The following is a 20,395-nucleotide window of genomic DNA, read 5'->3' as shown; positions in this document are numbered from 1 at the left end:
ACCACCCACTCCCCATCCCCCGTGGAGGTGATGAATTCTAGCTTAGTGAGTTGAAGGACTTGCGAAAGGAAATCATCATTTTTTAATGTAGTCAGCAGGACAGCTGAATCATTTTAGTAAATAATGTTCTTCTTGGCCTAAGCAGGTATCCTTTACAGCAGTCACCCCCCCACCCAAGATAATCTATTCAGGGTTAGTTAACATCTGTCATCTTTGCTAGATGTTATACAAGTAGTTTTCAGAAATTGTCCTTGCCTTCAATGCGATCATAATTAAGGAAGAACAATCAGCCACATGGGTGTGGTTGAAAGAATACAGGCTTTAGAGCTAAAACACCAAACCAAACACACACACACACAGTGAGGCTCAGAGTTTGCTCTGCTCTGCACCATCCGAGTTCTAGAGTCTCTTGATTTATTTGCCTCTCTCCCCCTAAACCACAAGCGTGATCCTCCCCAAGTGTAGGGATTACACATCAGGGACTCAACGAAGTGGCCCCGAATCTCCCAGGCAGAAAGCACAATGTATAATGAAGTGAAGCAGGATAACCGAAGGGGCTACCCCTGTTCATTGGAGATGCTTCTGGCACAGAGTGAAAGAAGGGAGGCGAGGAGAATACAAACCTTCCACCTCCAGCCCTTGACAGGTTCTGTGGGGAACACAGACGTGCTTTGGAAATACCCCTGCCCTTGAGGAGTTCACAGAGCAGGATATTTCATGAGTCTCATGAATCATGCAAGATCCATTCGTAAACACTTTAGCCTGTTTCAATTTCATGTATGGTGTGCAGACTCAACCAAATATTTACTGGTTGGATGTGTTAAAGAAAAATAAACGTCAGTATGCCTTAAATTTCTGATTAAGGGAGCCCTAGAACAGTGCATTTGTTCATTCATTCATTCAACAAATATTTATGGAGCGCCTAGTTTGTCCCAGGCCCCCTGTTGGGAATCAGTGTTTATGATAATAAAAATATACATTATGCAGAAATTGTTTGACTTGACAACACTATTGTATATTCCCAGCAGGATGGAACAAAGGCTGCTGTCTCTTGAGCCCTCAGTGGACTCATTCTAGCCATGAGGAAGCAAGGCTGAGAGGGTGTGAGCAAATGTCCTGGGGTCACTCAGCTGGTGGAAGGCACATTCAGGACTCAGACACTGTGTGTTTGAAGCCACAGCCCTGACTCATCCCAGTGTTTAGCAGTCTGCATCACTCTGGCGTGACCGTTATCCATCTCATTTGCTCCTCATGGCGACCTTCTGAAGAAGGAAGGGCAGGGGTTCTTACTCACCCTTATACAAGTGAAAAGCAAGGTTCAGAGAGGTGAAGCAGTTTGTCCAAGGTCACACAGCTTGTTGACGAGAAAGCCAGGTTTGGAAATGGGGTCGCTCTGAGGGTTTGAGAGCCAAACCCAGGGATCTGGGCTGAGTGTGGTGGACGGAAGACCCCCTCTGGCACTCCGGCCCGAAGAGCAGTGGCCCATTTGCTTGTCCTTCTTCCCTCCCACTGCAGGGTGGCCTCATTGCACTGCTGCTGCTGCTGCTGGTGTTCACTGTGGCGCTGTACGCCCAGCGGCGCTGGCAGAAGCGTCGCCGCATCCCCCAGAAGAGCGCCAGCACGGAAGCCACTCACGAGATCCACTACATCCCCTCCGTGCTGCTGGGCCCCCAGGCCCGGGAAAGCTTCCGCTCCTCCCGGCTGCAGGCCCACAATTCCGTCATCGGCGTGCCCATCCGGGAGACCCCCATCCTGGATGACTATGACTACGAGGAGGAGGAGGACCCGCCCCGGCGGGCCAACCACGTCTCCCGTGAGGATGAGTTTGGCAGTCAGGTGACCCACACCCTGGACAGCCTGGGCCGACCAGGGGAAGAGAAAGGGGACTTTGAGAAGAAAGGTGAGTCTTCCTTGTTGCATCCCACCTTCCAGGGGGCATTTTGGGGAGCTGGGAAGAGGCGCAGGAGCTGGGCGGTTGGGGACACCGGAACTGTCTTCTGGGCTAAGCCATTTTTGATTTGTGGCCAACTTCCGTTGGGTTTTCAGAGTTTGTTTTCTCTGATTCTTCAGTGTTGATGGGAGGAAAGAAAGAGAGTGTCAATGTGCTTGGAATTGGAGTTTTGAGGAGCATCAGAAGTTATGTAGTCCAACATCTCTCCAGTGTCTCTTGATTACCTCCCTTGATGGCCTTCTCACTACTCAGGAGAGCTCTCATATCATTTCCAGACACTACTATTGGAAGGTTTTTCCTTATACTGAGTTGCAATCTGTTTCCGTGGCCCTCTGTGGCAGAAAGTGAATCTGAATTTTTCTTCTTCAAGGCAGCTCTTGGGAAATGTAACAAAAGGAAAAGAAAAAAATAAAAGGCACCCTGTAACTTTTAGAAATCAACCTCAATAAACAATCCCATTTTCTTCAGCTACCCTGATGTGACATATTTTGAGACATTTCACCCTTTTGATCACTTCTCTAGATGAAGATTGTAATTTGTCATGTCCTGGCGTGTAACACCAGAACTGACAGACGCTCCTCTTCCTCAAGGTGGGAATGCTCCTGTGCTGAGAAAAAAGCGATTTTCACATCCCTCTTGCTAGCTGTTATGCTTCTGTTGATGCAGTTTGAAGATCACATTTGTTTTTTGTGGGTTTTTTGCCGTTATTACTGGCCCATAGTTGGCTTTTTGATGACTAAAACCTCTCACTCTTTTTCATGTATGCTGTTGCAAAGACCCATTCCCTTTGTTCTGTTGGAGGACAATTGATTATTTGGACATAAGTGCAGGATGTGTTTATATTTGTCTTTATTGAGTGTTATGGCTCCAGCTGGCTTATAGATGGAATTTGGCTATTTTTTCCTTTAGATGAATACTACAAAAGTACTGTTCTGCTTTCTTCCCATATTGTCTTTGTGAGGCTGGTGATGGGTTAAAGGTTTGACCTTGAGGCCCCAGTGTTAGAACTACTCTTCTTTGTGAGCCATGAGGAACCATCATCACTGCTTGGCCCAATCCTGGAGCTGTGAACTCGACATTCTTTTCTTCCGTATCTAAGATCTTTCCTCTCAGATCCATGTTTCTGTGATGCTCAGTGGGCAAATAAGAACACTGGGGGCTTCTTAAAAAGAAGGCATTTTTGTTAAACTTAGAAACCCAGGGAGGGAAAAGAGTGGTAAACAAGCGAGAGTACAGGTTTTGGAGTTGTCTGGACCTGGGTTCAGATCTCGTCTCCTTTGTTTGCTGGGTGACCTTGGAAAAGTGGGAATTCAATCCTCCAAGTCTCAGCTTCCTCACTGAAGGATTTTTGGAAGGATTAAATATAAAAATAAAATGTGTGTAAAGTACCTAATGCAGGGTCTCGTATCTAGTATGTGTTGAATCCCTGAGAGCTGTATTTGTAGACCTCAGGCCCTTGGTCTTTCCTGGGCCCCTAAGATGCTCCCTAATCCAGCTCCCTGTTCTTCGCCAGCCTCCCTCTAAGTGCCACCATGATCTGCTCAGTGCCCTGGAATGTCTACTTCATTGCCCTTCTCCGCCTTGCTCTTCTATCTTTGAACTGTTGGTTTACTGACAGTTTCCTCAGTCTTTGCTTTCTCAAGCATTATTTATCTTTTTTTTCATGTGACTTCTCATCTTAGCACAAGAACAGTCTGCATTTATTTCATATCTTCATATTTTGTAGTACCTGCCTCGCACAGTGCCTCACGTGTAAAGAATGTCCAGTGAGTGTTGGACAAGAAAGATGACCCTAGAGAGTGAGGTTGTTTGGGAGCAGTGCGGTCAGGCCAGAGCATCGTGCCTCTCTTGTCTAATGTAGAAAGTCGCTTGGGTAAGACGGAAAGCATCTTCCCGTTTGCTTAGATTTGGACTTCTGCAGCCTAATTTACTGAGCCTCACTGTGTTTATGTGGAAAATGGGTGAATCAGCAGCCAGTCCGCCCATCTCATAGCTTTGCTGCGGGGATCAAATGATAAATGCATGGCAAGCGCTGAAGAAGTTTTCCCAGAAAGCTTCTAGGAAAGGTGTGGCATTTGTTTTCCACACCAGAATCTTCCCCAGCCTAGCCAAGAGGAGTGCTCCATGTCTCCTTCAGTTCCTGGAGCAGGTTGTGATTACTTATCACTGTTCAATAATAATCCATTTCTCTTTCTGTTTTCTACACTAACTAGACTTGGAGATTTTTTTAAATTTTTTTTTAATTGAGATATAATTAACATATAACATATTAGTTTCAGGTATACAGTGTAATGATTCAGCATTTGTGTATATTGAGAAATGATCGCCACAATGTCTAGTTAACATCCGTGACCTCACATCATGACGATTGTTTTCTTGTGATGAGAACTTTATGCTCTTAGCAACTTCCAGATATACAATAGGGTGTTATTAACTCTAGTCACCATGACGTACATTCCATCCCCATGATTTACTTGTAAGACTTGGAGATTTTTGAGAGCAAGGGCAGCGTTCCTTATCTTTGTTTCACTAGTGTCCAGCGCAGTGGCTAATGCTTAATAGGTGCTCTGAAAATACTTGTTGACTGGATGATTAACACAACCCCTCAATCATTTGGTCGATCGGATAAATCCAGGCGTTGGTGAGACTCCAAAATTCTCTAGTTCCAGACCTCGAATTATCTCATTGTCCTCAAATCTGGGGACCCTGGAAACCAAAGTGTTGGCAGAGGCCATCAGTAGTGATGACCAGAACCCAGAAAAGAGTAGCCACTGGTTGGGGGTGAAAACCCAGGAAGAGTCATTGATGACAGGTGAGTAACTACCAAGGAGCAGAGCCAAGAAGCCGGCAACAGAGGCAAATTCTTTCCCCGCAGCCCCCATCCCCACGCCCGCTGCCTCAACCAAGCTCCGTATGGAGAACGGAAAGCATCTTCAAAATGGGGAAGCAGGTCACTGCCGATAATCCTATCTGACTTCTTTTCCTTCCTTTCTTCCTTCTCTCCCCCCTCCCTCTGCCCTCCCCTCCCTCTCCCTCCTTCCCCCCACAAGCTGGAAGGTGATACAGTATGGAGATAAACACTGTGCTCTCAGGAGGTGGAACAGTACAGAAATTAAGTTTACCACCCAGCTTACTAGCTCTGTAACCTTGGATAAGTCACCTACTCCTCTCCCGCCAAAGGGGCATGATACTGGTATTCTACCTCCAGGGTGATTGGGAAACATAAATGAGGTAACACAGGTAGAGGGTCTGGTACAGTAAACATTCAGTACACATTTCTGTCATTGTTATTCATACCATCAGTCCTCAAAGTTGTCCCACTGTGCCAGAGGCCATGATAGACTCTGGAATAGAGGTGAGGAAAGCAGAGCCTTTGCCCTTAAAGAGCATGGCAGGAAACCTCCTTGGAAACCGAAGCTGAAGCTCGAACAGTCCTGGGTCTCTCTGTGCCACACAGCAAGGGGGTGGCAGAGTCGAGGTGAGAGCTCCAGCCTCCTGGCCAGAGAGCACCCTTGCCGTAGATAGCCGTCGTGCTCAGAATGGCCTACATGGCATCATGATGACGGCCCATTTCATTGGGGTTGGGGCCTGCCAGGTCTTGTGTTGCTTAAAGAGAACCCTCAAGCTTGCCATTCTAGCTGCTGGACATTCCAGTTATTCACGTGCACAAAGCGTAGACCTGACTCTTGAATGACAGAGACAGCCCAGGGGACAGAATGGTGCTGGATCCAGGGGATACAGAGGACTAACTCCTGAGAGATGGGGAGGGGCTCTGGCCTCCTCTCCCCACGGGGTCCTCCAGAGTCTGCACACTCTCAGGCTTACCACTGTGTCATGGCTTAAAGATGCCCCTGTCCCTTACGTTTTCTTTCAAGCAGAACTCTATCTCAACAATAACAAAAGCAGACTCTTATCTTCTGAAATCTCAACTTTAGGTGAGAAGCATACGAGAGAAATCGAAAGAGGATGAGTATGAATGCATGAGAAGCAAGACCCAGTCCTTGCAAGGCAGCTTGGTGGAGTGGGGGTGAACAGATGGGCTTGGGCTTGGCACCCCGCTCTTGAGCACACTGGCTGCGTGGCCCTGGCGACCCTCTTAGCCACCTGCAAATCCATGCCTTTGTCTCACCTGTTTTCATCTGACCACGTTATTTTTTTTTCACATTCCTCTGAGTTGGTTTTAAAACCGAGTACGATTTGGAATAAAACCAAGCACTTCATTTAATTCTGTATCCCAGCTGCCCTTAGATCCGATAAGGGGAGGAAAGGAAGAAACCTGGGTGAGAAGAAAGTAGAAGACACACTTTTTCCTGAGTCCAGACAGGATACTGGTCACCCTAACCGTGGGGACGTGGTGGCTGGGGGCTGTGCTTGCCGCGTTGTGGCCCCTGAGCTCCTGGTCCTCCTTTCCTGGACAGAAGAGGGATGATTCTGCCGGCAGATTGTGGAAGATACAACAGCAGCAGCTTAGACCCCATGTGCTTTCTGTTGCCTCAGGTGGCTCTTGGAGAGAACCATGAGACTCTTTCTTTTATGGGGGGACCTGGGGATAGCTATGCATTTTGTCCAGAGTGGGCAGGTATCAGAGGCTAGGCGATCCCTGTAAAAGTAATCCCAAAGGCCTTTGAAATTACATTGCCAAGGGTTAGTCCCAGCTGCCCCTCTCACACTTAGAATTTCCCCGTAGCTTCAGACTGCTTCATCATATGTGAGCACCGTCAGCCTGCTTTGCAGCTTGGACCTGCAAATAATAGAGGGACCATCTGGAGGCAGAGGGGGAAAGTTTCATTACCAAGAGACAAGAGCTTGGGTTCCCAGACCCCCAAGAGCGCTGTACTGATCGGGCTGACTTTCCGCTGATACACACTCACGTGGACATACCCTTTGTTCAACACTGAAATTCTTCAGTGCCGGTCAGTAAGAAGCTTGCCGCCCTGAGTACCCCTCCCCATGCCCTCCTGCTGCCCAGCCATCCCACCCCCTCCCGGGGACCCTCCTGAAGCCCCCGCTGTCCAGAACAGGGTGGCTTTAGACTGCTTCCCCACGGTTATGGCTGGCATCCCGTCTTGGTGGTTAGTGCCTGCGCCTTAGACATTCTCAGGTATTGCGACCATCACCCTTGATATCACCTTAGCCAGTTGCTAGGAATTTAATCATGTCAGTATGTGACTGCTCAGCACTGCGTTGGGTCCATGACAGAAACCTGATGCATTTTAATTCCAATTCTCCTTATCCGTCCTCAAATTTATGTTTCCCTTTCCTGAATATTACGCATGGAAGCTCAAGGATATTAAAATAACACATTTATCACTTTATCAAGGGATAGGGTAGGGGATGGCTGAATGGATATTGGGTTTTCTTAATTTTGTTTTATTATCGTGAAAGAAATGCATACTATTTGTAATGGAAGGGTGTGAGAGAGGGTGGGACGGAAGGAGAGAGAGAGGGGAAGGGAGAGAGAAAGAGAGAAAAAGAGAAAGAAAGAAAAGGAAGAAAGAAGACAGGGAGGGAGCAAGGAAGGAATAGGTCTGAGTTGTATAAAGCAAGAACTGAAAGCCCTGCCGTTGTCTCTCCATCCCATCCCACTAATGGGACCCAAAGGCTAATCTTTGATAATTGTTTGATTTATATTCTTCTAGAATATTTTTCCAATATACATACACATATATGGAATGTATGTGTTATATATGTATGGTATAGATATAAATATACGCATTTTGCACCCAGATATACACTAATAGGGCCATCTCAGCCACGTTCATCATTCTGCAGCAATTTCACAGTTTACCAAACAATGTATGAAAAGCATCTTTCGATGTCAGCCCTGCACACCTATCTTCTTCTTTTTGAAAGCTCTATAGGATCCCATCATGGGAACACACCAAACACTCCAACATTTGCTTTTCTACCCCGTTTTGTGGATCATTATCTCAATTTGCTGCACTTACAATGAGTCAGTAAACATCCACACACACACACACACGCACGCACGCGCACACACACACACACACACACACGTATATATTTTTGCAAAGTTTGACTGTTTCTGTAAAACAGACGCCTAAAAGCAGAATATCTGCCTTAAAGGGTGCACATTACACACTTGTAATTACAAATTACACATTTACAATTTGGGGAAGTACTGCCATATTTATTCACTTTAAAATTTGTTTTGTACTCTCTCGGGAGCCAGTATATCCTCTCACACACAGATCTGCACAAACCGCCCGCTACCCCCATCACGTTGACTATTCATATATTAGCATGGACCCTTCTGGTCTTTAACTATATAGTTGCCATCATTTTAAATGTGCAATTTTCTCTTTTGATTTTTTTTTTTTTTTCTGATTAACTTTGGTCCAAATTCTTTTTTTCTTTTTTGGTCAGAAGTCAGTCCTCATGGTTACCCTGAGCAATGATTCTTTGGTCAAGTGATGCCAAATAAAGGCTTTTCTTTGCTATCCCACTTCAGTTCAGGACTTAGGGTGGAAAAAGGAAAGAGAAATGGCATCAAATACCAGCAGCGGCCCACAGTGATAGATGCGGCGGGGTCACTGTCTCTCTGACATGGACCAGTAGGCTAAACCTTACTGTTGCTCAAGATAGCAGGCCAGAAAGTTTCAGGGTGAATGGGACCTTTGTTGAGAGGATGGGGAGGGCGGGACTTTATTGAATCCCTGTAGGAGCCCAGCTGCTGCCCTATACGTTATCTCAGTGAGCCATTTGTAATTAACCCTGCGGAGAAGGCAGATGGAAGAGCTGGCTAGGAAACCAGAACTGCTGCTACTGGTGACAAAGATGACAGCTAACCTCCACTTAGTGATAATCAGTGTCTGGGAACTTTCCAGAAATTATGTCATTTACACCTCACATCAACCCTATGAGTTACGTACTAATATTGCCCCACCTTACAAAGCAGGAGACTGAAGCTAAGAAGGGTTGAATAATATGTCCAAAGTCGCACAGGAGAAAGTGGCCGAGCCAGGTTAAAGCTCTGGCATGAGAGCTTCCATGCTCAGGGGCCGAGCTGGAATGTGAACACGTGACACCACACTGAATTACATGATCCTTGGGAAGGCACTGAGCTCCTGCAGTCCCAGGGATATAGCTGAAGCATAGAGCCCATGAGCTTGCGTCACTCACAAATATGGCAAGAAAAATAGGTAACTAACATCTATTCTCCAAGGCAAGATGCTACTATAGAGTAATTCTGAGCTTCTAAATCGGCAGAAGGGACTTTGCAACAGGAAGATCCCAGTTTTTCAGAGTGTTTGGAGTGGTCCCCAAAGGTGCAGGGAACTCATGTTTGGTGTCAATAAAGCACTCTAGGGTGACAGAGAACTGAGAAGCTGTTTATTAACTCACCCTTCTGACACCTCCTGTGAATGCCATGTAAATGTCACCCTTGTGCAGCACTTTCTGAAATTCCAGAGCTCTTTCATAGTCAACCCCTTATTCAGTGCCTTATCTTGGTGTTCAGACTTCTTTACACAGAGACTCTAGCCTGTTTCCAGCTCCCTCATCTTCACCCCTACTCATCCATCCCCTCTTCAAGCCACATCAGTCTTCCTGATGTCTCCAAAACACCTCATTCTCACATACCTTCCTGCTTGCATGCCTGCCCTCCCCTTCCATTCTCTACACAGCTTTCCCTCTGTTATGACCACAGTTCCATGCTTAAAGTTTTGCAGAGTTCTCACTGCCCTTGATCCTCATCCGCTATGCTCTAGCCACAGTGACCTCCTTTCTGTTCTTCAAACCTGCTAAGCTTCTTCCACCACCGGCTATTTGCATATGCCATGATTATCATTGTCTGCAAAAATCCCTCTCTTTCCTTCCCCAATCTGTCATGGCTGATTCCTTCTCATCATTCTGGTCTCAGCTTAAATCCTACTTCATCAGACAAAGCTCTTTTCCCTATGAGTTCTCCCCTTTTGTCTTCTGTAACAGCACTTTTTAATTATTATTATTATTTTATTATTTTTTGAAGAGTCCACACACTGTAATGCATTATTCAGTCTGAGATAACTTTTACATGGCACCACTATTATACTGTAGACTCGTACTGACTTCATAATCAACCAAAATCCCTAAATTGTGTTTTATTTGCTTCATCATTATTTTGATTAATTTATTAAATATTTTACTTCTTACTAGCCTCAGGGTTCCATGAGATCATGTCCCAGGTCAATTTGCATTGTTCTGTGACTATCAGAGTGACTGGCACATAATAGATGTTAAAATATGTGTTGGGTCAATAGATGGAGGAGTGGATATGTGAATGAACGGATAGGGAGATATCTTAGTGTCTTTCCACAAGCTGGTAACCTCTGCATGGACTCTTTATCCTTTTTCTGAACTGTATGAACTGTGTTTAGTATCTTCAAATCAATGATTTGCTGAATCTTCCCATCCATCTCACAAGGGAGAAATTATCCTTATCAAAATTTAGAGATCATCCCAAAGTTATACAGTTAAAAGTAATGGAGTCGTAATTTGAACCCAGCTTTGTCTAATTCCCAAACCCAAGCATGTTCTGAAGATTGCACAGCATAATCCTGTCCATTTATTTGATCAGGAGAGGTAAAACATGGGCTTAGATGCTAGCAAGCTAAGTCTCTTAGAGTTGTGTTTCTCAAGTGTTGAATACCAACCACAATGAGAAATATATTTTGCTGTGGCCACACACACATTCTTTTTTTTTTTTTTTCACACATTCTTTTTTAAATTAGAGTTGATTTACAATGTTTCAAGTATAGAGCAAAGTGATTCAGTTATATATACCTATATATGTCTATTCTTTTTCACATTCTTTTCCATAATAGGTTATTACAAGTTATTGAATATAATTCCCTGTGCTACATAGTAGGTGCTTGTTGTTTGTCTATTTTATATATAGTAGTGTGTATCTGTTAATCCCAAATTCCTAATTTATCCCTCCTGCCCCTATCCTTCCCCTTTGGTAACATAAGTTTGTTTTCTGTGTCTTTGAGTTTTGTAAATAGTTTCATTTCCATCATTTTTTTTTTTTAGATTCCACATATAAGTGCTATTATTTGATATTTGTCTTTCTCTCACTTACTTCACTTAATATGATAATCTCTAAGTCCATCCACGTTGCTGCAAGTGGCATTATTTCATTCTTTTTTATGGCTGAGTCATATTCCATTATATATATGTGTGTATTCCACATCTTCTTTATCCATTCATCTGTCGATGGACACTTAGGTTGCTTCCATGTCTTGCAAATATTGCTGCTATTGTAGATAGTGCTGCTATGAACATTGGGATGCACGTATCTTTTCAAATTAGAGTTTTCATCTTTTCCAGATATATGCCCAGGAGTGGGATTGCTGGATCATATGGTAATTCTACTTTTAGTTTTTTAAGGAACCTCCATACTGTTCTCCATAGTGGCTGTACCAATTTACATTCCCACCAAGAGTGCAAGAGGGTTCCTTTTTCTCCACACCCCCTCCAGCATTTATTATTCATAGACTTTTTGATGATGGCCATTCTAACCAGTGTGAGGTGATTCCTTATTGTAGTTTTGATTTGCATTTCTCTAATAATTAGTGATATTGAGCATGTTTTCATGGGCCTGTTGACCATCTGTAGATGGCCTTCTTGGAGACATATTCTTGTGACTGTGTGTCTATGTGTCTCTAAAATAAGTTTGGCAAAAGCATCCTTCCCCTATTACCTGTGGCGTGCTCTGATATTTTCTGTTCTTTTTTGTCATCTCTTTGATGCTGGTGTGAACCACTGAGTTGATTTCACAGTTTATGAGGAGGTCATAACCTAAAGTTCAAAGACCTTTCAGCCTCAGAGAGGCTGCATTGTGCTGGGATATCCACAGAGGGACAGATCCCTGATCACTGGGTCTGTGATAGCTTCCTGGAGGTGTTCCTTACCTGGAGAGCTGAAGGATGAAGATGATTAGACTCAAGGTAAGGGGTTGGTAGAGGAACTAGGAATGGTGCCTGAGACAGGCAAGGCCCGCATGATGGCTTTATGTCTTACACCACTGTCCCTGTGGCCAACCCATTGGGGTTTTTCACCCAACCCTCTGGCCCGCTGGTCCCATCATCTCCATACTTTCTCTTGAAACTGCTCAACCTGCCCTCCCAAAGGATCCTTTGTGTCACCTTTATCTTCTTTCCTTGTATATTTTCTCGTCTACGCTCACCCCCCACCCCCGAAGTTCTCCGCTTCTGCTCCCTGCTTAGGAAACTCCACCCATCCATTAAGCTGCAGCTCAACAGCTCCCTCTTCCCAGTTGTCCTGGAGCCCAGAAGGAGCTTCTCAAAGAGCTTGGGGGAAACTCCTTCCTAACGGCAACTCCCATTTTGACAGTGCCTTCAGGGTGCTTCCTGGGCTACCTGGGGACAAGAGGAAAGCAGAATGGGCAGTGTCGTTTTAAACTGGTTTACACACTGGGATTCCACTTAAGATTATTTTTGAAAGATGGGCAATCCAGCATAAAAAGAAGAAAGGTTTGGATATGACTTTCTTCCACCAAACTCCCCTGACGTCCTTATACCAAACTGCCTTTCCCCTCTCATTGTTCAAAACACCTTTTTTTTTTTTTTAAGGTTGATTGATTGATTGATTGCTATGTTGGGTCTTCGTTTCTGTGCGAGGTCTTCCTCTAGTGGAGGCAAGCGGGGGCCGCTCTTCATCGCGGTGCGCGGGCCTCTCACTATCGCGGCCTCTCTTGTTGCGGAGCACAGGCTCCAGACGCGCAGGCTCAGTAATTGTGGCTCACGGGCCTAGTTGCTCCGCGGCATGTGGGATCTTCCCAGACCAGGGCTCGAACCCGTGTCCCCTGCACTGGCAGGCAGATTCTCAACCACTGCGCCACCAGGGAAGCCCCCAAAACACCTTTTGAAGTCTGCGTTGGAAACCGTTCCAGGGGCTGTTTGGTGTGCCTTCTGTCTCTTGTGCACCTTCATCAGACATCTGAAGAAAGCTGACAATTTAGTCCCTGCATCTTCTCTTTGGGTATACCTCCCCCTCACTACTCAGTCATTCGTTTATTTAACAAATCTTTACTGAGCACCTACTATGTGCAAGGCACTGTGTTTAATGCAGAAGATACAAAGCAAAAATGGAAAATAGTTTTCTCCTAGAAGCTCACAGTTTAGAGGGGTATAAAACAGTAATAGCTGCTTTATTTTATATAGTCCTTTAACATTTATAGAATGGCTTCATAAACATTATATGATAAACCCTGTGTGTTACCGAATCCTTTTGAGAGACAAAGGACCTCACTCGGGCTCAGAGAAATTAAATCACATCCCACAATACTTAAACCTACATCTCTTGAGTTCAGGTTCACTACTGTTTTCATTTTGCCACACTGTATTTATCCCTGCAGTATCCTGAATATCAAGTTGTTTAACTTGTTACATCCACATTGCCTTCCCACTCTTAATTTTAAAGATCATAAACCCCTAGTCTTTGGAAGTATTCACACAGGATTGGGTAACCATTTGTCAAGGATGGTGTAGCAGGGTTGGAGATTTAGACGCAATTTAAGTAATCCCTCTAATTCTCAGATTGTAAAAGGGGGCTGAGATGTGTTTGAAAATATAGGTTCCTTAAAACTAGTTAGCCTGGAAAGTGTTCAGAATTGAGTCTTTTTTATTTTCTTTCTCTTTTAACTGCAACTGATCACTTGTAGAATGGTAGAAAGTTCATTTTTGCTCCAGTTAATCATACCACATAGTGGAGTTAACAAGGCTACAGAAGACCAGACCCTGACTCTACAACAGAGCTTTTTGACTTGGTTTCTAAGCCCCTCCCCTCCTGGACCTTGGCCCTGATGCCTAAAAGCCTAGGCTGGCAAAGCGGGGAGGGAGCAGTGTCTTCAAAAGACAGGAGCTCAGCGTCCCCAGACAGCCATCCTCTGAGCTGTCTCCACACTCTCTAAAATAAGATATAGACAGAGATTTGTCATGGAATCACAAACAGGAATGTCACCAAAGCTGTCAGCAGAGTCCCTTAAAATGTCACTTCCCAGCATTAATTGCCACAATAGAAAAACAAACGGGTGTGCTCTGAACATTTGCTCTCCCCCTCCTGCCTCGTGATCCTCTCCCTGTCTCCCTGTCTCCCCTCTCTCCCAACTCCCTCAGATCCCTCCCCCCTCCTCTTTGTCTCCAGGGACCCTCAGGGCATTCTGACTTGATTAGACTGTGCCCGGGAAGGCAGCCCCACCGCACACTGACAGATGAGGGTGAAGGAGGTTTGATAAATGTCAGGGGCTGAAGAGACTGTTCCCTGATTGATCAGAGCTGGAGCAATTTCCCAGTAGTCAGGGGACTCTCTTCCTCCCATCCTGGCCTCCCTTGAAATGACTGGAAATCACCCAGTGGGGGCCTGACTGTCACACAGGGAGTCCAGGCAGCTCAGATGCAAGTCCCCACGGGGACTCAGCCTGCCTATGGCTTCCGTATCCTCGTCCACCTTGGGGATGCAATAAAATGCCATCCTTGTCCAATTATGATTCGTCTTTATTTTTCCTAATACTTCCTGGTTATAAAAGTTATATATGCTTAATTTAGAAAACTTAAAAAAATAAAGTATAGATTATCACTTTTCAGAATACCTCAGTAAATTGCCACAGTAAGTTCTTACCATTTTTTCCTTTTTTCATCTTCTCTTCTTTTACGTATTGAAAGCAAAAACCTGTTATTTTACATGTTATACTTTTATTAAATATCATATTTCAATATGTTTATCATTCCATTGTAAAACTATCTCACAGTTGATTTATTGATGAACATTTCAGTTGCTTTTTTTTTCCCTTGCTATTTTTTTTATTATTATTATTTATTTTATTTTATTTATTTATGGCTGTGTTGGGTCTTCGTTTCTGTGCGAGGGCTTTCTCTAGTTGTGGCAAGCGGGGGCCACTCTTCATCGCGGTGCGTGGGCCCCTCACTATCGCGGCCTCTCTTGTTTCGGAGCACAGGCTCCAGACGCACAGGCTCAGCAATTGTGGCTCACGGGCCCAGTTGCTCCGTGGCATGTGGGATCCTCCCAGACCAGGGCTCGAACCCATGTCCCCTGCATTGGCAGGCAGACTCTCAACCACTGCGCCACCAGGGAAGCCCTCCCTTGCTATTTTGTTTTCATCAGCAACAAACATTTTTGTACTTAAATTTGTTTTTCACCATCCTGGTTTATTTCCTCAGGGTATATTTCCAGGAGTAGAATAACTGGGTAAAATGATCTGAATGTTTTAAAGTTCTTTTTTTTTTTTTTTTAATTTATTTATTTATGGCTGTGTTGGGTCTTCGTTTCTGTGCGAGGGCTTTCTCTGGTTGCGGCAAGCGGGGGCCACTCTTCATCGCGGGGCGCGGGCCTCTCACTATCGCGGCCTCTCTTGTTGCGGAGCACAGGCTCCAGACGCGCAGGCTCAGTAGTTGTGGCTCATGGGCCTGGTTGCTCCGCGGCATGTGGGATCTTCCCAGACCAGGGCTCGAACCCGTGTCCCCTGCACTGGCAGGCAGATTCTCAACCACTGCGCCACCAGGGAAGCCCCTGTTTTATAGTTCTTGATATACATTTAGCTCAACACCCCTGGTGTCAGGAAGTCTCAGTAAACATTTTTTTAAATAGGGAAACATTTGTTCATCTACATTTGTTCAGCGATGCCTTTGCATCGCTGAACAGTTCTGCCCCCAGGTATCTGCATGGTTTATTCCTCAGGTACCTCCAGGCAAATCTTTCCTTATAATCTCACCTTGTCATTGAGGCCATGTCTGGCCACCCCGTATGAAACAGCACAATACACACGATCACACGTACACATGCCACACTCTCTGTTCTCCTGTACTTCCTCTTCATAGCCTTTGTCACCCTTTGATCCATCATAAATATTTGTGTGTTTGTTGTCTGCCTCCCCCAGGTATTTTGTCTCTTTTGTTCAATGCTGTTCACTTGTTTAGAACATTGCCTGGCACAGAGCAGACAACAAATAAATAACTTCTCGAATGAATGGATAAATTGAATGAGTAAATGAGTCAATGCATGGCTGACATTGAGCGTTTTCTTCAGCTTGCTTAGGATTCAAAGAATGGACTGTTTGGCTTACCTAATGCAGGTTTATTTTTAGTTGCAATAGGAGTAATATTAGCTAGCCTGTATGGACCAAGCTCTGTGATCAGCACTCAATAAATATTTATACATTTAATCCTCAAAAAATTTGGTGTGGGGCTTCCCTGGTGGCACAGTGGTTGAGAATCCGCCTGCCAATACAGGGGACACGGGTTCGAGCCCTGGTCTGGGAAGATCCCACATGCCACAGAGCAACTGGGCCCGTGAGCCACAACTACTGAGCCTGCGCGCCTGGAGCCTGTGCTCCACAACAAGAGAGGCCACGATAGTGAGAGGCCCGCGCACCGCGATGAAGAGTGGCCCCCACTTGCCGCAACTAGAGAAAGCCCTCACACAGAAACGAAGACCCAACACAGCCAAAAATAAATAAATAAATAAATAAATTTAAAATTACCTTTCTAAAAAAAGAAAAAAAAATTTGGTGTGGTCAGTACCTCTAATTGCCCCCTTTTTCAGATGAGCCAACTGGGACTGGGAGAGCTCAGGTAATTTGCCCCAGATCACGTGCCAGGATTTGTACCTAGGTCTGCGTGACCTTGAAATGCTCATTTCTCACCAATACTCTGCTGCCTTTACTACTGGAGAACACAGGGTCCAGGGGTAATATAAAACAGTCTCGGGCTTCATGGAGAAGGAGCCATTGTTAGGATATATTAAAAATTGGCACATTGTTTCTGCCATTGTTTAGCTCTGCTAAAGTCATGAATGGGGTGTCTCTCTCTGAGACCCATGTGCCTCCATCTGGTAATGACCTCTCTTTATCTCCTAGGCTGTGCATGCCCACTGCTTGCTTTTACTGCCTCACAGCTTCTGCTCCTGGCTCCTCTGTGTTCCTTGTGAGATATACGCTCTTTGTCTCTATCTTCTTGTGTTTCCTATTCAAATAGCCCATGAAAGAATCTGTCACACTCGATATATTGAAAGTCCTAATGGGCAAATCCTCACACCAGGCCACACCACCACCCACCCGTGAATCTGGGGCTGTCTGCCTCTGCTCAGATGTGGAGCTCTGGTCCCATCAGCTTTGCCAAGATGGTGGAGTCTCAGAGTCCCCAGCAGGGCACCCCCTGGGTGATGAAGCACCTACATCTACTTTTCACTAAAGCAGGCATCTGTGAGTATGATATCCTGTCCAGAACAGTGTCCTCAAAGCATCATATCCTGTCCAGAACAGTGTGGAGTACATCTGCTTAGAGCTGGGCTGCTGTGTTTGCTTCAGAAGAACCTGGTTTGTGAGTAACTCAGCTCAGTGAAGAGATAAATCAGAGAGTGACAGATTATTTTCCTAAATGGTTCTTTATTTTACAAAAGCATTCACCACAGGATCCCTTTCAGTACGTAGCACCCCACCGGTGCATGGAAAAGAAGGTGGGATTTAACCAACTTTTTTTTTTTTTTTTTTAATAAATTTATTTATTTATTTATTTTTGGCTGCGTTGGATCTTCGTTGCTGTGCGCAGGCTTTCTCTAGTTGCAGTGAGGGGGGCGACTCTTTGTTGCAGTGCGCGGGCTTCTCATTGTGGTGGCTTCTCTTGTTGTGAAGCACAGGCTCTAGGCGTGCGGGCTTCAGTAGTTGCGGCACGCGGGCTCAGTAGTTGTGGCTCTCAGGCTCTAGAGCGCAGGCTCAGTAGTTGTGGCGCACGGGCTTAGTTGCTCCGCGGCTTGTGGGATCTTCCTGGACCAGGGATCGAACCCGTGTCCCCTGCATTGGCAGGCGGATTCTTAACCACTGCGCCACCAGGGAAGTCCCTTAACCTACTTTTAGCCTACCAAAATGTTGAAATGTTTAAACCAAAGCAAAACCGTAATGGCCTGGCTTTCTAAGAAATAGTCAGCAGCAGGGTGATGGGTTTGGAATGGGGCAGATGTGGGTGTGAATCATGTCCCCACATAACACCTCGATCTTGGACAAGTTAACTAACCTCTTTAAGTCTCAGATTCCTCCTCTGTGAAACTGTTTTAATAATTGTGTCAGATTCCTAGGGTTGTTTCGAGAATGAAATTCAGTAATATATGAATAGCTCTGTGTGGAGGCCACCTGCCATAAATATTCATGGTCTTGGAAAAATCTTATTTCCTTCCTGAACCTCAGTCTTGCCATCTGTATAATGAGCAGCTTGGACCTTTGCTGTTCAATTTCTACCCCTTTTGATACTGACCAGGGTTCTTCGCCTTCCCCAATCAATAGGAATTGATAAGAGGCAAGACAAGAAGTTCAGGCAAGGCTTTATTGGGCCCCTGCTGTAATATGGGGGAGCAAAAAACAAGTGACACGTTCCCTTGCTCACTCCCCGAGAGGGGGCGAGCTTGTTCCTTATATAGGGGTGAGGGAAGGGGCGGGTCCAGGGGTCGGGCCAGAGGCGGGGCTTAGGTGGCTTGCCCAGCCCTTGGGTGGTGGTGTGTGCAGGGGGCATACGCAGTACCCTGCTTTTGCTCCCAGCTCTTCAGAAGTGGCAGTTGGTTTTCAGTCTTTTTGTATCTTGTTGACCATAATTTGCCCCAACTGTGCATGCACGCAGTTATTTTTAGTCCCTTATGGTTTCTTTGTATTCTGTTCCTGGAGGAGACGTTTGTCCAGGTGCAAGCACTGTGGCAAACGGTCCCAGGTCCCAGCCTGTCTCACTTTCACCAGAATTCTGGGGCTGTGGATGCATGGGACCGGTGGAAACTGAGCTAGAACTCAGTGCCACATGCCTCGTTGGCATGACTAATGGTGTGTGAGTAGGGGGGAGAGGGTATTAGAAAAACCAGGAGGTCTCTAAGAGGAAGAGAGGAAGACTTTCTCTCACGCAAACCCTTATCTCCTCATACTCCTTGGACAGAAATGATGCAGAAAGAAAAGGGGCGCCAGTCACTTGCATTCTAACTGGGCTAATAGGTGGCAGAGGCCAGTCTCAAGCTTCTTTTTATAGCCTCCTGGCTCCAGGACTCTTCCCTAAGTGTCCCAAGGAGGTCGGCAGAGAGAGAGATCACTTCCTCATCATTTCCCTTGTGAATGAAGCCTTCCAAGACCAGATGCATCCACTTCATTATAATTATGTTAAGTGCCGCCTGATTGGCGCAGTACATCACCCCTCTGGAAAGCAGCCTCGCCAGTGGACAAAAAGGCAGCCTGCTTGGGCTCAGCACAGCTCCCCCTCATTCAGCTGTGTCCTTGGCAATGACTGCTTGTGGTACCCAAGGATCTCCTCTGGAGAAGAGGAAACCGTGGGGAGCGGAGGGGAGGGCACTGGCTTTAGCAGGGCGTGTGGCCCGAGTTGAGTCCTCCTCCCCCCTGGGCCTCAGCCTGATGATCAGATGCACCATGAGACCCCTACACCCTCATCCAGCTCTTAACCTGTCAGTATCTCAGGAGGCAGGTGACCTTAATATCCTTACAGGGGGTGCTCCCGGGTACTATAGGTTAATTTGGTCCTGGGGGGTCTGAATGTGTGGGACCCTGTGTCCTCACCTTGTAAGAAAATGAGGTTTGCCTCATCCTTCAAAAGGGCCAGAGCATGGTAGAAACTATTCTGATATCAAGGGCTACATCTTGTAACCTCAGTTTTCTATGCATGGGTCTGTGGAAGGGGGATGTGAGTTTCCAGAATTAAGAGAGTGTGGCTGGTAAGCCAGCAAAGACTCCATGGGAGTATTTAAGGCTGAGAAAGATCCAAGAGGGAAGATGTAGGGATGGAGCTAAGATCTCTCTAAAGGCTGGTGGTTAGGCATGTGGCTCTGGAGCTAGGCTGCCCTAGTTGACTCCGGATACTTTCTGAGATTTACTAGGTGTGCATAACCTTAACATAGGAGTGAATGTCCCCGTCTCTCACTGTCCTCATCTTTAAATTTATTTATTTAATTTATTTTATTTTTTGGCTGCGTTGGGTCTTCATTGCTGCGTGCAGGCTTTCTCTAGTTGCGGTGAGCAGGGGCTACTCTTCATTGCGGTGCGCGGGTTTCTCATTGTGGTGGCTTCTCTTGTTGTGAAGCACAGGCTCTAGGCGTGCGGGCTTCGGTAGTTGTGGCACAAGGGCTCAGTAGTTGTGGCTCACAGGCACTAGAGCACAGGCTCAGTAGTTGTGGCGCATGGGCTTAGTTGCTCTGCGGCATGTGGGATCTTCCCGGACCAGGGCTCGAACCCGTGTCCCCTGCATTGGCAGGCGGATTCTTAACTGCTGCGCCACCAGGGAAGCCCAGTCCTCATCTTTAAAATTGGGGAAGTCAGAGTTGCATCCATGAGTTTTCAGACTAAATGAGTTAAAACATGTCACAGGGCTTGGAAGAGTGCTTTTGACAAAGAAAAGCCTCCATTCATGTTAGTTATTATCATGTTGA

At 45.8% G+C, this 20,395-nt stretch overlaps 1 protein-coding gene across 3 annotated transcripts in view; it reads left to right on the top strand.

Annotated features, from left to right (window-relative positions):
• The window catches only part of ASTN2 (astrotactin 2), an 895,599-nt gene that overhangs the window by 214,329 nt on the left and 660,875 nt on the right, over positions 1–20,395 (top strand). For all 3 annotated transcript variants that reach the window (XM_059925469.1, XM_059925467.1, XM_059925466.1), the window contains exon 3: positions 1,516–1,900. In XM_059925469.1, coding sequence (XP_059781452.1) covers positions 1,516–1,900 — 385 coding nt within the window. The remainder of the gene's footprint in view (positions 1–1,515; positions 1,901–20,395) is intronic.

Source organism: Balaenoptera ricei, chromosome 6 (genome assembly GCF_028023285.1).
Source record: "Balaenoptera ricei isolate mBalRic1 chromosome 6, mBalRic1.hap2, whole genome shotgun sequence".
Lineage (NCBI taxonomy): Eukaryota > Metazoa > Chordata > Mammalia > Artiodactyla > Balaenopteridae > Balaenoptera > Balaenoptera ricei.
The sequence above is the reverse complement of the archived record's forward strand: the minus strand, read 5'-3'. Positions and strand labels throughout refer to the sequence as shown.